The sequence below is a fragment of the Heterocephalus glaber genome, unplaced genomic scaffold (genome assembly GCF_053883595.1).
Source record: "Heterocephalus glaber isolate CG9 unplaced genomic scaffold, H.glaber_assembly_v1.0 deba00000546, whole genome shotgun sequence".
NCBI lineage: Eukaryota > Metazoa > Chordata > Mammalia > Rodentia > Bathyergidae > Heterocephalus > Heterocephalus glaber.
The window spans coordinates 33780082-33796646 of record NW_028258147.1 but is presented as its reverse complement, the minus strand read 5'-3'; the positions used below and the strand labels follow the sequence as shown (position 1 = coordinate 33796646).

Genomic DNA, 16565 nt, shown 5'->3' with positions numbered 1-16565 from the left:
AATAAATATTTCCTCTTTATTAAGGAATGATACAGCCCTTGTGTGGGTTTTTAATTGGCATGCCATCAGTGTACTCGTAGGAAATTTTGATGTTTCTTGAAATGGTTCAGACACTCAAAAATTGTGATGAATACAAAAGCACTCCTTATTTTAGGCCATTTTGAAAAATAATCCTGCTTCAACAATTCACATGTGTAACATTATAAAGTTTTCTTCTAGAAAAGCATTCTTGAGAAGATACAGTTTATAGCATGGTTTCTTGTTTAGCCTCAAATTGCTACTGTTTTCTGATTTTTTTTTTTTTTTTTTTTGTACCAGGGATTGAACTCAGGACCTTGTGCCTGCGAGGCAAGTACAGTGCCACTGAGCTAAATCCCTGGCCCAAATTGCCGCTGTTAATATCCTCAATTGCTATGTTAAAAACATAGTTACTCTGATTTTATAGATTTCCCAGGATAAGTGTAGAATAAAGGACATGATGTTGGAGTGATTATTTTGCAACATAGAATTTGATCATGACCTGAATAGATTGTATAGATTTGTTTTTTGTACTTTCCAAATGCATAGATGCTGATTAATATATAAATTTGGAATCCAAGAGTTTTACTTTTGCACTAAAACATTTAAATCCCACCATAGTTTATAATGAGGTAGTCATGATATTTATTACTCAAAGGTAGATACAATAATTGCCCTTATGATTTTGAAACACTTCTAAAATTTATAATTACTCATATTTTTGCCATTAAACCAATGAACAAAATGAATGTATTGTTCTCTTCAAAGTATGACTCTGTTTAAGTCATTCTTCTTTATCTCCAGTGTGACATTTGTATGTGCAGCATTTCTGTATTTGAGGATCCAGTGGATATGCCCTGTGGACATGACTTTTGTAGAGGATGTTGGGAGTCGTGAGTATATGAGCAGCTTAGCCTCTCTTACTGCATGATAGAACTCTGATTTGCTAATAAAATCATTTGCTTTCACTAGTTAATGATATGGTTAATTTATACTGATTTCAGAGTTAACACTGAAACGCACTGCACTTTACTACTAAGGAAGAATTTTTTTCTTCTTAGCTATTTAATACAATTTATCTTAATAAAAGGTAGTTTGGGGGAACACAGCAGATATTTATAATTTTTCATGGTATTTTAATTTATATAATATCTAATGTATATTTTAATCCTAAACCCAAATTTCAAGAATCAGTTTTTGTCGTATGTTTCAAGAATTTTAAGCCTTTGTTTTTGTACTTTCTCTGAATTTTGTGTGACAAGCAAATAGCCATGAAAATCTGTAAAAATACAGATATTTAAAATTTTTACAGTTAATATAAAGTTAAATGTTTCTGCTAGGCATGGTTGGATATATATTACAAATGCAAATTTTATTTTGCTTCTCGTGTTTATCTCTTATTTTCCTTCCTGTTACCTTGTACTTTCTCATTAACTTGGCACTTTTTGAGACAAGTTTGTAAAACAAATGAAGATTAAGTATAAGCCGCAGTCTCTATAGACACACAAAACTATTGTTTGATGACTTAAGCAAAGTATGTCAGTATTTAAGAAAATCTTAAAAATAAGCCATTTTTCTGATTATATGTTCATGAATATGCATCAAGCTACACATTTAAAATAAATAATTTGGGCAGGGGATTTAGTTCAGTGGTTCCGCCGCCTGCCTCGCAAGCGCAAGGTCCCGAGTTCAATACCCAGCACCAAAAATAAATAAATAAAATAAATAATATGATATACTTGGACATGTGTACACACTATGAAACCGTCACCCGAGTCAAGATAATGAATATTCATCATTTCCTCATTTCCCTTTGAATCCCTTCTGTTTACTCTCTGCCTCCCATACTCATTCCCTGACCCCCAAATTTGTAAGCAACCTATTAGATCAGTGTAGTTGATGCAAATGAACTGGCTGGCAAAGATCAAAGATCACAGTTGAAAGCAATCCTTGACCCAATTGTAAAAGCAGAAAATCTTCCCCAGGTCAGTACTTTATTAACCTTAAAATGATTAACTTTATTGTATTAGAAAGCAATATCTGGGTTTTCCCAAGTTTGCAGATGTTCCCCTTAATTTGTTTTGTTTTTTTGTTTTTTTTGTTTTGGAACTGGGGATCGAACTCAGGTCCTTGTGCTGAGCTAAATCCCTGGCCCTGTTCCCCTTAATTTGTATGTGAAAACTGACCTCACCCTGGAGTTACTTGAATTTTTTTGACTTCCTTGACCTTCTTCACCTGAGTCAGATCACAGGAACCATCTTCCATACTCATCACTATTTAGCTGTGAGACAGTATGGTAAGATTTAAATTTGAAGGACCTAATTACTGTTTTCCTTAGTATTTTAACAGCCTGCCTAGGATTCTCTACCCTACCCCTGCCAGTTCTTATCAATTCAAACACGAGTAAAACAGGTTCCATGTTGGGCAATTCATATTTTGATAAAATCATGTTTAAATTAATTACGGTCATCACAGAGTCATATAGAAAAGAAACTCCTGTCTAAAATGAGAAAGAATTTTTAAAGGCCTTCAGATAGTTTGAAAACCTGTCTTTCATTTTCTAATTCTATATTTGCAATATAGTGAGATTCTTTGAAGCATTTATGCCAAGGGCTTAAATAAAAGAAAATTATTATTTTCTACCCAGACTAAAATATTCTTCCTAATATTAAGGATAAGAGCTCAGATTCTGGATGCAATAGAATTCTGGATTATGAATTTCAGCTCTGCTATTTATTAATCATTGATTTAGACAAGTGGTAACCTGTGTGAATCTCAGCTTCCTGATTTTTAAAATGATGATAATAGTAAATACTTCATAGGATTATTTATAGGGCACATGATAATCAACCTGTGAATATTTTTATCATCTTCCAAAACATTGTAATAAGCAGAGAGCCTAAATGATAGCATCTGTGAAGCTTATCTACAAAATTAAAATATAGGTAAAATTTGACCCAGATTTACTTCTTTTACTGACATTCATCAACTTTATGTTCTACTTATAAATTTAGAAGAAAATTGTATCATGAGTATGAATAACAGCTAACAGAGAATTGATCCTGTCTTCAATGAAGTCTTCTCTGTTCTGTCATTTAACTCCCCAGGAATAATTAAGTTTGTTCTGTTACATTGAGAATACACAAAATGTAGTAACCACTGTGTTTCCCCCAAAATGAGACCTAGCTGGAAAATAATCAGCGTCGAAAACTGGAAATCTGCATGCCAGCCCCAGTCAGCCTGTCCTTGCCTTACCTATCTTACAAAGGAACCATTGAGCAAGAGAATAGTGATGGCTGGTAAAGCAAGAGTAGGCTGATTGGAACTGGCGTTTTTGATCTCTAGTTTTCAATGCTGATTATTTTTCAACTAGGTCTTATTTTCAGGCAAAGAGGGGATATCTAAGCAAACTGCGTGTTGACAGGAACTAGAAGTATTAAACTATATCCAACCAGGAAACCTATTCATAGCTACGTTATGGAAGAGGAAAGTCTTCACGTAGCTAACTTTTAGTCTTAAGACCCCCTTTACACTCTTAAAAATTATCGAGAATTCCAAAGAGCTTATATGGACCATATTTATCCATATGTAATACATTCAAAATTAACACTGAAAAAAATTTTAGTGTTTATTAACTTATTAAAAATAACAACAGACCCATTATATATTAGCATAAATAATATATCTTCTGCATTCAGTCAATTTCAGTGTATTGTTTGGTGGACATATAATGAGCAGGTTTCCAATTAGTAGATGGAATAGAGAGAAGTGTATTAATAGACTGTTCAGTTAACTGCGGATACTCTTTGATGTGCATCAAAATTCAACAAGTGACTGTTTTTATCGATTAGTTGCAGGGAAAAATCTGAAACCATATCAAAGAACTTCCTGTTATATTAAAATCCCTTGGTCTGTCTTGCACTTTGAATAGATCTTATAGTCAATAAACATTGTTCATTGATCCTTTGGAAAATATCAGCTCCCTGAATTATACAACTCTTCCAATGTTGACATATCTCCCTACACACAAATATAGTGTAAAATCAATAGTTAATCTCAGCCCCAATCCCATTAGAAAAGCTCAAGATAACAAAACTTTTTCAAAATTCTCATTTCTTTGAAGCTTGAATTTTATCATCGGCAAGAAATACTGTCAGATTTTTCTTTGAAGTGACAAGTTCATTTAGCTCAGTTTTTGAAAAGGTCTGCTGTATACCCCAATCTGCATAATCATTGTTTGTGGTCATTTTTTCAAATAGAGTGTTTAATAAAAAATGCAAGTATCTGTGTATATGCTTACAAGGTCAACAGTCAGCTAAGAAATTTTCTTTGAGACAACCATCATGTTTTGGCATAAAACAGGCATTCATTCTGCTTAATTTCCTCCCTCCCTTTCTTTTGAACAGAAGACCCAAAAGATGTGTTTTGAGAGGTCAAGATTTAATAAAATTAATAATTCTTACTATTCTATCAATGACATTCTTTTTTTTTAATCAATGACATTCTTAAATGAAGCTGCTTTTTTAAGTGCAAATTTGAGATAGTGAAGAATACAAAGATCATTACTAGTAGTGCCATTGTTATGATTTTTACTAAGGCACCAGCAATTTTAACCAAAAACCACAAAAGTCTTACTAGCATTATGAAAGTTGTTTTGACCTCATAAATTCCCTGAAAGGTGGCAGTTACCCTCAAAGCCCCACAGATCATACTTTCATAACTGCTATTTTACCAGCATTTCCTGAGTGCTTCATCTGTCCTGACATCCAGAGTAGTACAAGTAATTTTTAACTGGGAACTGAGGTATTGAATGCTTTTTTGTTAGGATATTTTCAGAGTTTTACAGAGACAGTGTGATTTTTAAATCATACTGTAAGTGGCAGGTAAAATTTTAAATATGTTGAATTTAAAAGGCTGGTGGGATATTTAAATGAAAATCAACATATGTAGCTAACGAGGTAGATCAGGGCTTTTGACTTGTTATCATATACAGTGGTACCTTAGTGCTCATCATTAATTGGTTCCAGGAGGCACAACAAGTATCAAACAAATTGTTTTGGCTAAACAGGGTAGTGAGTCAAGAGATAATCAACACAGGGAAGTTCTAGCTAGCCCATCAAGTACCACACAAATGGTGAGGACTGGGAAAAAATGTTTACAAAATTTGATGAGTTTCAAAGCAGTTGAGTACTGTCTTAGTTACTTTTCTCATTGCTGAGACAAAATACCCAAACACCCAAAGTTGAAGGAAAAAAGATTTGTTTGGCTTAGTTTATCTGGCTTCAATTCATATAGCTGGCTGGCTCCAAGACAGGGTGGCATGGCAAAGGGCCATCACAGAGGAGAAACAGTTCATGGCAGACAGAAGGAAGCAAGCAACAGTGAGCAATAAGCAACAACCCTCTTTCTGTCCCTTATATCTTATCCAGGCTACCCAACTTTAGGGTGGGTAGCACTCACCCTTAATCTTAGCATCATATCCTTGGTCCCAGTATCACACACCCTAGATCCAGCCACCTCCAGAAATCTCTGCCTATGACTGTGTGAGGCTTTGGGGGGACATCTAGATACAAGTTATAAAAAGTACCAAGGCATAACTATAGTTAGGATGCAGGTACATTCAGATCACCCAGGAAGATTGTATAGAATGGGAAGGGGAGAATTTTGAGGTAGAAAACTGGGGAGAGGGGGATATAAGAAATTAGGAACAAAGAGGCACTACTATAAAAATGCACAAGGAACTGAGAGGTGATAATTCAAAATATAAATAATAAATTCATTCCTGAAGCTATAAGGAAGAGAAAATTTGAAAGAAGAGACTGTTGAGCAGTGTCTCATGCTCAAGAGAAGTCAAGAAAGATAAAAACTGAGAAGTCTTGAGTGAAGTGGCCTAATGGATAGTCATTGTAGCCCTGTTGAGAGCCAGCCATTCAAAGAAGTTAGAAGACAGAGTGCTACAGGTTGAACAGTGAGGGGGTAGATTTGAGGAAAGGATGACAAATCATCAACTGTTGTTTCATGAAACTTTGATGTAAAAGGAAAAGTGGAATCAGTCATTTGGCTAGAAAGCTTTTCAAGTTGGAAAAACTTGAGATTTTTTTATTGTGCCCAAGTTAAGAGAGGGAGAAAGCAAGGGAGGACTAAAGGATAGTGCAGGTCCCGGAGCTGGCCAGAGCATTAGAGGATTAGCAGAGATGAAAGAAGAACTCATTTTTGCTGAAGTTAATGAGGAAGAACTCAAAGACAGTTAAAGATGCTGCTAGGTCTGGGATGTGATAGAACTTTGAGGGCTGCCTGATGGAAACTGTCTTCTCTGAAGTGCCAAGGTGAAGATGTTGCTATAGAAAGAAATGGAGTGAAGGGAGCAGGTCCAATGAGACCTCAGGTTGATTTTTTTTTGCAAAGTGAGTGGAAGCAGAAGACTGAGAAAAAGATTGTAATCAGTGAAATGATCAAACTGTTGATTGTGATAAGTAGAGTTGTGCCTTAATTCTCCCATTTTTCCATTTATTTACTCTAGATGTAAATGTTAAATCCAATATAATGCACACTTCAGAAGTTTGTTTCTTGCTTTTCCACAGGCAGAATTAAATAATAAAAATAATAAACCTTGGGCCGGGGATTTAGCTCAGTGGTTTCACCACCTGCGGTGCAAGCTCAAGGACCCGAGTTCGATCCCTGGTACCAAAAACAATAATAATAATAATATAATAATAATAATAAACCTTGCTAAAATTTATGAATTCTTATTCATTGTCAGGCAATATGCAGATTTTTTACATAAAATCTGTGTAGCAGCCATGGGAAGTACGTATGTTTATCCTGTTTTACGCTTGGTGAAGCCAAGGATCAAAATAGTTCAATATTAAGATTGTTAAACTTGGGCCAGGGATTTAGCTCAGTGGTTTCGCCGCCTGCTATGCAAGCACAAAGACCTGAGTTCAATCCCCAGTACCAAAAAAAAAAAAAAAAAAAAAAAAGATTGTTAAACTTAAGACCTAGAATTCTCAAAGTCAGAATTCTGTCTGTGTGGTATCTGTTTGGGTTTTTTTGTTTGTTTTTTGCTTTGCCATACTGGGAACTGAACTCATGGCTTTCACACTGAGCTGCATCCCCAGCTTCCCCCCCCCCCCCTTTTAGGACAAGATGTTGCTGAGTTTCTTAAAGTGCCTGGCTGGGCTTGACCTTTCAGTCCTTCTGCCTCAGCTTCTCAGGAAGCTGGAATTACAAGCTTGGGCCTCCAGGCTCAGCTAAACAATTTTGTTCTTAATGACTCAATTTACCTTGAGCTAGATTCCTGCCACTTTTGTCTTTTCCTTTCTACCTCAATAATCAAAGAACATATTTATCATAGAACAATGTCATAGAACTCATTTTAATATTCCTCAAAATGAGATATAAAGAGAAAACTTTGTGCTGTAGCCCTGATTTATTTAAATGTACAGAATATTACCAACTGAATATGACCTTCTAAGCCACTCATTTCTGAATATTTAATGTTAAATAAAACTAAAACATTGTTTCATATTTTAAAGATGAAACAAAACAAACAAAAATGTAAAATAGACTAATACATGTGTATACATACATATTCTTATGTGTATATACGTAAATAAATATGTATACATAGAAAATGAATTACTGAGCAAGTACTACTACAGTTGATATCCCATAATTTATTGGCTGTGTTTGTGTGTGTGTGTGTGTGTGTGTGTGTATACATGCACACTCTAGGGATTAAACCCAAGGCCTGGTGCATGCTAAGCACACAATTCCACTTCTGAGCTTTAACCCCCAGTGTTTGCTTGTATTCTTTTAACTGTACTCTAACAGAAAGTTGAGTTTTTAAAAAAAGTCTTAGAATGTACAACTAACTCATACCCATGCCTTTTTCTTATCAATTGATAATTTCAATAGATTTTTAAATCTGAAAATTCAAGAAGGTGAAGCTCACAACATTTTCTGCCCTGCATATGAGTGCTTTCAACTTGTGCCTGTGGATATCATAGAAAGTGTAGTTTCTAAGGAAATGGACAAACGATACCTACAGTTTGATATTAAGGTATGCAGCCAAAATCTGTTTGATATCCATAATTTTAATTTTACTAAACCTGTATAACAGATGTTACTTGTTTTTATTTTTGAAAACATAAAATGATGATATACTCGTCAACTTCTCTGTTCCTTGGCAAAGTACGTAACACCTGCAATTTAAATGAGAAAGTTTTTGGGCTCAGGTTTCAGAGGTCTCAGTCCTTGGTGAGCTGACTCCATGTCAGAAACTTCACTTCATAGTGGAAGGAGCACTCGAGGAAGAAAGCCAGAGACTAGACGTTGTCCCCAAAGTAGCACCACCATGACCCACCTAGAATACCCAGAAATGTGGTTCACTAATCTAGCTATCTCTCAAACCAGTAAAGTTCACAGTCATTAATAATCACAAGCCAGGCATGTTGGCGCATGCCTATAATCTCAGTACCTGGGAGGCTGGGGCAGGAGGGTTATTGTGAGTTTGAAGCAAGCCTGGGCTACAGTGAATTCACTGCCAGCCTGAACTATGGAGCAAGACCTTGTCTCAATAAAAAAAAAGAAAACAGAAAAAAAGATTAACCATCACAAATAGTTTCTGTCTTTATTTTCTCAGGAAAAATTGTGTAAAGGTATGGTGGCATTTAAGTTTTAAGCTGAAGCATTTTATCATAAAGTAGAAATGAAGGGCTGATATAGTAGTTTCTCCTTAAAAAAAGAATTATTGCTCAAAACTAAGTTTTCCAAAATATACTGCAAAAATAAACATTTGGAATTTGAAAATTTAAATTGGAAATATGATTTTTTTTCTAAGTAATAGTTTTATACAACAAGTTATAATGTTTTTCATTTTTTCTATCTTTATTTTCATTGAGGAGTTTTTGAAAAGCATATGTAAGTTATTGTCTTTTGTGTAATGTAGCAATTACATTTTAATTGCTTTGTGTAGATTTTTCTTATTCTAAATCCTGTGTATATTTTAAAAAGAAGTCTTGCTTTAACATAGAAAACATCATCATACTATTAATTTTTATGTATTAAGATGCTATTTAGGAATTTGCTATCCTGATACAGTAATAATTATAAGATTCTGATAATATTCTACTTATAATTGTGTTTCATCAGAAAATAAGCGTATTGTATAATTTTTAAGTAATACATTTCTGTGTTAAAAATTACATTTTTTACACATTATTGTTATTTACATGATTTTTAAATTAAAGAAAAAACATTGCAATTGTTTCTTTACTAAAATAATTCCCACTTCTTTCCTTAAGTTTTTGGAATACTTCCCAATAGCATTTTAAATAATTTTTGACACTGACAACTTGTACTTTATTCATTTTGTTTTGTTTTGCTTTGCTTTAAATTATTGTGGGGGGTGCATTCTACATTATAATTTAGATTTAAAATAGTTTCTTTTGTTATTTGTTACTACTATCCATACAGGCCTTCGTTGAAAATAATCCTGCCATTAAATGGTGTCCTACTGCAGGCTGTGAAAGAGCAGTTAGACTAACAAAACAAGGGTCAAATACATCTGGAACTGATACCCTCAGTTTCCCATTGCTGAGAGCTCCTGCTGTGGACTGTGGAAAAGGACACCTCTTCTGCTGGTTAGTATAAGATCACCAGTTAGAATGGGCCTCATCACCTTCCTAACGGTTTTTTTGTTTGTTTGTTATTCATTAAGTTTATTGGTACATTTTAGGTATACAATATGATGGCATTCATCATTGGGAATTTGTATCTTTACATGACTTATCTTGGTTCTTATGTTTTTCCCCATTTCCCTGCCCTCCCTTCAACCCCTCCACCCCTGCCTATTTACAAAGACTTTGTTTCCTTTTTCCTTTTCTCATATTTGTTCCTTTCCTTTCCCCTACCCCTCCAACTTTCCCTTCCCCTTTGGACCTTTTCTTCCTATCTCAAATTATCTATTATACCTTTTTTACCCCCACTGTTCCTCACACCAGAGAAACTGTTTGGTATGCAATAAACATGGGTGCACATATATCACTGTGAGATTTTCTACCTTGGATAAGGTCTTTAAATTGTAGCATACTTGGTATTATTCTTATTAATTTTTAAAGTATATAATAATAATAGTTCAATTTATCTTATGCTTGATGTGAACCAGATGCTATTCCAAATATTTTTTAAATATTGAAATCTTCCATTGATGCTTTAAGTTGAAGGCTGTTATTATGTCCACTTTATAGATTTAAAAAATTCAGATACAGAGACATCTCCCAGCTAGCAATGGCACAAATGGGATTTGAGCTGAAGTGTGTTTGATTCCAAACCACATGCACTGAAAGTATAATAACCAAATTATTGACCAAAGATTAGAAAATGTTTAGAGTTTAACTTTCTTTCTTAAAGTATAAACTGTTAGCAGTGAGTCTTAACCAGGGATGCCAGAATTACAAAGGGATCTTTTCCAAATTTTTATCCTGTGTCCCAAAAACTGAGATTCTGGTTTAGTAGGTTTTGTGGTTTTTGGTGTTGTTATTGTTTGTTTGTTTTTGGTACTGGGGATTGAACTTTGGTCCTTGCACTTGCGCAGCAGGCAGCAAAACCACTGAGCTAAATCCCTAGCCCAGGTGTAGTAGGTTTTTAAGCAGAGGTTTTAAAAAATCCTCTCTCAGATGATTTTAATGGACAGACTTATTTAGGAGCTAGTGATTATGTGCTGTTTGATATCTTGTGTTTAGTTTCTATTGGTTAATAAGTATTGAATAAGGATAAGCTGATAATAAATGAGTAATGAAAAGGATATGTAACTATGTTTTTGTTTGACAGTGTGTATGTCAGCCATCAGCATTCTGCCTTATTCTTGTTTTACTTAATGAAATGGTCAGAAAAGAATAATATTTATTCTTTTGGATCATTTCTAGAATTATCATCTACATGGTTATGCTTTAACTAAAAATATGAAACTGTAGTCTTCATTTTTATACTTAATAAGAAGCCAAATTCTAACCATAATACTACAAGATGGTAAAAATGTTTAGTTGTGAAAATATCCTTACCAACACAGGTCTGTTTCTTCCTTCTTTTTCTTTTTATTGTTGGTATATACTTAAGATACGTAATAATTTGATTCATCTTAGGGAACTTTTAGTATACATATTGCATCTCAATCACTTTTAATTCCTTTTTCTCCCTGCCCTGTGTTCTCCCCCTTTCCCCCAGAACTTCTTTCCATCTCCACAAAGTCCACCTCCCAATTTCCCACCATCTCTCTTTTATTTTGCTCTTTAAACTACTTATAGTTTGGTTTCTCATATAAGAGAAACCATGCAATACTTATCCTTTTGTGTCTGATAATATTTCACTTACTATTTTGGTCTTATTTTACTCTTCAAATTATTTCTCATATTAGAAAAACCATGTGATATGTATCCTCTGTCTATTTCCGTTAGCATTATGTTCTTAAGATCCATCCATTTTCCTACAGATGACTCAAATTCTTTTGTATGACTGTTATTCATATATATAGTACTACATTTTTCTTTATCCATTCATCTGTTGAATGCCACTTCCATAATTTAGCTATTTTGAATTATGCTGCTATAGACATGAGTATGTATGGATCACTGTGATATGATGACGTTAACTCTTTTGGAAAGATACCCAGAAGGATTCCTTTTTCTCCACAACCTTGCCAGCATTTATTGCTTTTTGAGTTCTTGATGATAATCATTCTAACTGGGGTAAGATGGAGTCTCAATGTTGTTTTGATTTGCATTTCTCTAATGCCCAAAGATAGTAAACATTGGGCCGGTCATTTAGCTCAGTGGGGCAGTGCCTGCCCAGCAAGCTCTAGGCCCTAGGTTCGATTCCCAGTACCAAAAAAGAAAAGTGAAAAAAAAGACCAAAAGATAACTGAACATTTTTTCATATACTTATTGATCATTTATACTTGTTCTTCTGAGAAGTGTCTGTTCATTTCAGTTGCCCTTTTTTAAAATTTGGTCTTATTTTGGAGTCTAATTTTTCTTAAAAGTTTTTAAACATACTAGTCCTCATTCTGAGAAGTAGCTGGCAAAATTTTTTTCCCATTCTGTAGATTTCTCTTCACTTTTTTGAACATTTCCTTTTTTGCATAGAAGCTTTTTAATTTGATATAATCCCAATTGATTTTTGGTACTATTTCTTGTGCAGTTGAGGTACGGTTCAGAAAATCCTTGCCTATGCTTATATCTTTAAAAGTTTTACCCATTTTATCTTCCAACAGATTCATTGTTTCTATATCTAGATCTTTGACCCATTTTTAAGATGAGCAATATAGGTCTAGATTCATTCACTTGCACATCGTTAACCAGTTTTTCCAGCACCGTTTGTTAAAGTGGCTGTTTTTCTCCAGGGTGTTTTTGGCCTCTTTGTCAAGTCAGAAGGCTGAAAGTGCGTCTGAGATGTTTCTGCATCCTCAATTCTATTCCATTGGTCAATATGTTGATTTTTGTGCTAATACCATGACTTTTTTTTTTTTTGGTACCAGGGATTGAACTTCTCAGGGCCTTGAGCTTGTGAGGCATGCACCAGCGCCACTGAACTAAATCCCCAGCCCTCATGAGATTTTAATTACTGCAGCTTTGTCGTATAATTTGTAATCCAGGATTGTAATGCCTCCTTCTTTGCTCTTTTTGCTAAGCATTGTTTTCACTATTCTGGGTCTCTTCTGGTTCCATATATTTTAGGATTGTTTTTACAAGTTCTGTAGAGTATGTGGTTGGTATTTTGATTGGAATTGCAGTAAATCTATATATCATTTTTATAATGTAGTAAGTCCCTGACTTAAGAACAAGTTCTGTTCCAGAAGAATAAGTCGGATTTATTCATAAGTCTGATGAAGTGATTCTTATATACTTTGACACACATACAAAATATATATTGCTTTGTGCTTCCTAGCAGTCCCCTCCGCATCTCCTCTGCTTTTCTTCAGGCTTCTGGACATCCTGGGCTCTGATTGAGCACTGTCCTACTGTACACTATCACACTGTATGGTAAGCACACAACAGCACAACTGAGACAATGTCCAGCAGACACGTGAACCACTTCTACAATTTGTTTGCAAGTAGGAATGTTCATAATATGAGGTTCATTCGTATCTGTGAAAGTTCACAACGTGAATGTTCATAAGTCAGTGACTTATTGTATGGTAATTTTGACAGTATTAATTTTGCCTATCTGGAACAAGGATTTCTTTCTATTTCCTAATGTCCTCTTCAATCTCCTTTCAGATAACTATAGTTTTACTTACAGAGATGGTTGGCTTCCATAGTTTGGTTAATTCCAAGGTGTTTTGTTTTGTTTTGTTTTTCTAAATTGATGTGAATGGGTTTTTTTTCTTATTTCTTTCTCAGTGAGTTCAGTGTTGGTTTATAGGAACCTTATTGATATTTGTGTGTTAATTTGTATCATGATATTTTGCTGAGTTTATTATAAACACTTCTGGCTCAAGTTTTGAGTACCAACATTTGTACCTTGGTTCACAAACGATTTGTTTGTGAACAATTTGGTTCAAAAATAGTAGCAGTAGCAAAATTCTGCTTTTGTTTACGAACTCTGCATGGGATGAAGAACACGACCACAGCCATCTTTCCCACACAAATACAAACCAGGCCATCTTTTCCAGAATTATGAAACAAACTAGGTTTGTGAACCAAGGTACCACTTGTATATTGAACAGGAATGCTAAAATTGGACACCTTGGTCTTGTTTTTGATTTTAGGTTATAATGTTGAAGTGGGTTTGTTATAAATGGCTTATACAGTTTGAGGTAAGAGCCTTCTATACCTATTTTCATTAGGGTTTTATCATGAATGTATGTTGGATTTTGTCAAAGGATTTTTCTGCATCTATTAAGATCATCATGTGATTTTTATCCTTCTGTTCATGTGATGTGTTCAATTGATTTATTTGTGTTGGACTATCCTTGCATCCCTGGGCTAAACCAAACTTGGTCACAATGTGTAATCTTTTTAATGGTTTCTTGCATTCTGTTTAAAAAGTGTATTGTTGAGGATTTTTTGCTTTTATGTTCATTAAAGAAATTGGTATATAATTTTCTTTTTTGTTTTTCTTGAGTCTTTGATTTTGTAATGCTAGCTTCAAGGAATCACTTTGGCATTATTCTTTCTCTTCAGCTTGAGGACTGCTAGCTCTAAAGTTCTGAAGAATGAGCAGCAATCCATCAGGTCCTCGCTTTTCTTAGTTGTAGAATTTGTATTACTGCCTCTTTTTCATAGCTTGTTACAGATCTGTTCTAGGCTTTATATCTTCTTTGTTCAATTTTGTTAGTTAATATATGTCTGCGAATTTATCCATTTCTTCGTGATTCTCCAATGGATTGGATTATAAATTTTTGAAATACTTTCTTTTAATCCTCTGGATTTTGACAATGTCCATTGTGATTTTGCCTTTCACATTTCTAATTGCATTGACATGAGTCATTTCTTTCCTTCTTTTGGTAAATTTGGCTAAGGGTTTATCAGTCTTGTCTATTCTTTCAGAAAACCAGCTCTTTGATTTATTGATCCTTTGTATTTTTTATTGGTTTAATTAATTTCTGATGTTTATAATTTCTGATCTCTGATCTTTATAATTTCTTTCCTTCTACAAGTTTTGGATTTAGATTGCTCTTCTTTTATCAGGACCTTGAAATACATCACTGGATTATTTATTTTGAGATTGTTTTTTTAAAATTTTATTGGTACATTTTAGGTATATAATATAATTGCATTCATCATTGGACATTTGTACCTTTATATAATATACATTGATTCTTTTTTTTTTTAATTCTTTTATTGGTACATTGTAGGTATACAACACAATTACATTTCTCATTGGGAATTGTACCTTTACATAATGCGTCTTGGTTCTTATTTTGTCCCCATTCCTAGCCCTCCCTTCACCCCCTCCACCCTTCCCTATTTACAAAGACTTTATTTCCTTTTTTTCCATTTGTCATCATTTTTCCTTTCCCTTCTTTCCTTTCCCCTACCCCTCCCACTACCCCTACTCCTTTGGACCTTTTCTTCCTATCTTGCATTATCGATTATTCATTCTAATCATTGGTACATTTTAGATATACAATATAATGACTTTCATCACTGGAAATTTGCACCTTTACATAATCTCTCTTAGTTCTTATATTTCACCCTTGCCCAGCCCTCTCTTCAACCCCTCCACCCCTCCCTATTTACAAAGACTTTGTTTCCATTTTTTTATTTTCTCATATTAATTCCATTCCACTCTTCCCTTTCCCATACCCCTTCCACTTCCCCTTCCCTGTTGCATGTCTTCTTCCTATTCCACATTATCTGTTAAACATTTTGATCCTTATTTGCACTTTCACTTTCTCACACCAGAGAAACTATTTGATATTTACACATGTGTGTCCTATTTATTTCACTTAAGAGTATCACCTCAATGTACATCCATTTAGCTATAAGTGCCTCTAATTTCTCATTCTTTATGGCTGAGTAGTACTCGATTTTATTTTTAAAAAACCACATTTTCTTTATCTAGTCTCCAGTTGATGGGTGCACATCTATCATTGTGGATTCTTTTAATTCTTTTGGGAAGATACCCAGTGGAGGAATGGCTGGGTCAAATGAGACTTCCAGTCCTAGTTCTTTGAGGTATCTCCATACTGATTTCCACAGTGGTTGCACCAGTCTACCCCCCCACCAGCAGTGGAGCAGGGTTCCTCTTTTCCCACAGCCCGACCAGCATTTGTTCTTGGTTGATTTCATGATAGCAGCCATTCTTTCTGGGGTGAGGTGGAATCTCAGCATTGTTTTCATTTGCATCTCTCGAATAACCAGTGATGTTGAACATTTTTTCATATGTTTATTTGCTATTTCTACTTCTTTGTCTGAGAAGTGTCTGTTCATTTCAGATGCCCATTTTTGGATTGGGTCTTTAAATTTTGGAGGTCTGATCTTTTTAAGTTCTTTGTACATTCTAGATAGTAGACCTTGTCTGAGGAACAGATGGTAAACATTTTTTCCCACATTTTGGGTTGTCGGTTCACACTGTTGTTGGTTTCTCTTGCTGTTCAGAAGCTTTTTAAGGAGAAGGGATCCCACTTGTTGATTGTTTGTGCTAGTTCACATGCAGTTGAGGTTCTGTTGATGAAATGTTTTCCTACGCCAGTGTCTTCAAGAGTTCTACCTAATTTATGTTCCAGCAGGTGTAGTGTTTCTGTATTAATATTTAGATCTTTAATCCATTTCAATTTTAGTTTAGTGCATGGTGAGAGATATAGGTCTACTTGCGCTTAAGCATCAGGCAGTGAAACCACTGAGCTAAATCCCTGGCCCAACCAGCACCATTTATTAAAGAGGCTATCTTTCCTCCAGTGAGGGTGTTTGGCTCCTTTGTCAAAGAGGAGGTGGCTGAGTGTATCTGGAGTTGCTTATGTATCTTCTGATCTGTTCCATTGTTCCTCAGGTCTGTTTCTTTGCCAGTACCATGCTGTTTTTATCACAGTAGCTTTGTAGTAT

At 34.6% G+C, this 16565-nt stretch overlaps 1 protein-coding gene across 9 annotated transcripts in view; it reads left to right on the top strand.

Annotated features, from left to right (window-relative positions):
- Ankib1 (ankyrin repeat and IBR domain containing 1) overlaps window positions 1-16565 on the top strand; it is a 190556-nt gene that overhangs the window by 118137 nt on the left and 55854 nt on the right. For 6 of the 9 annotated variants that reach the window (XM_021242586.2, XM_087204471.1, XM_087204473.1 and 3 more), the window contains 4 exons: window positions 319-348; window positions 823-911; window positions 7936-8080; window positions 9496-9662. In XM_021242586.2, the coding sequence (XP_021098245.2) occupies window positions 319-348; window positions 823-911; window positions 7936-8080; window positions 9496-9662 (431 nt within the window). The remainder of the gene's footprint in view (window positions 1-318; window positions 349-822; window positions 912-7935; window positions 8081-9495; window positions 9663-16565) is intronic. The other 3 variants (XM_021242588.2, XM_004862370.4, XM_087204472.1) reach the window with 1 other exon arrangement.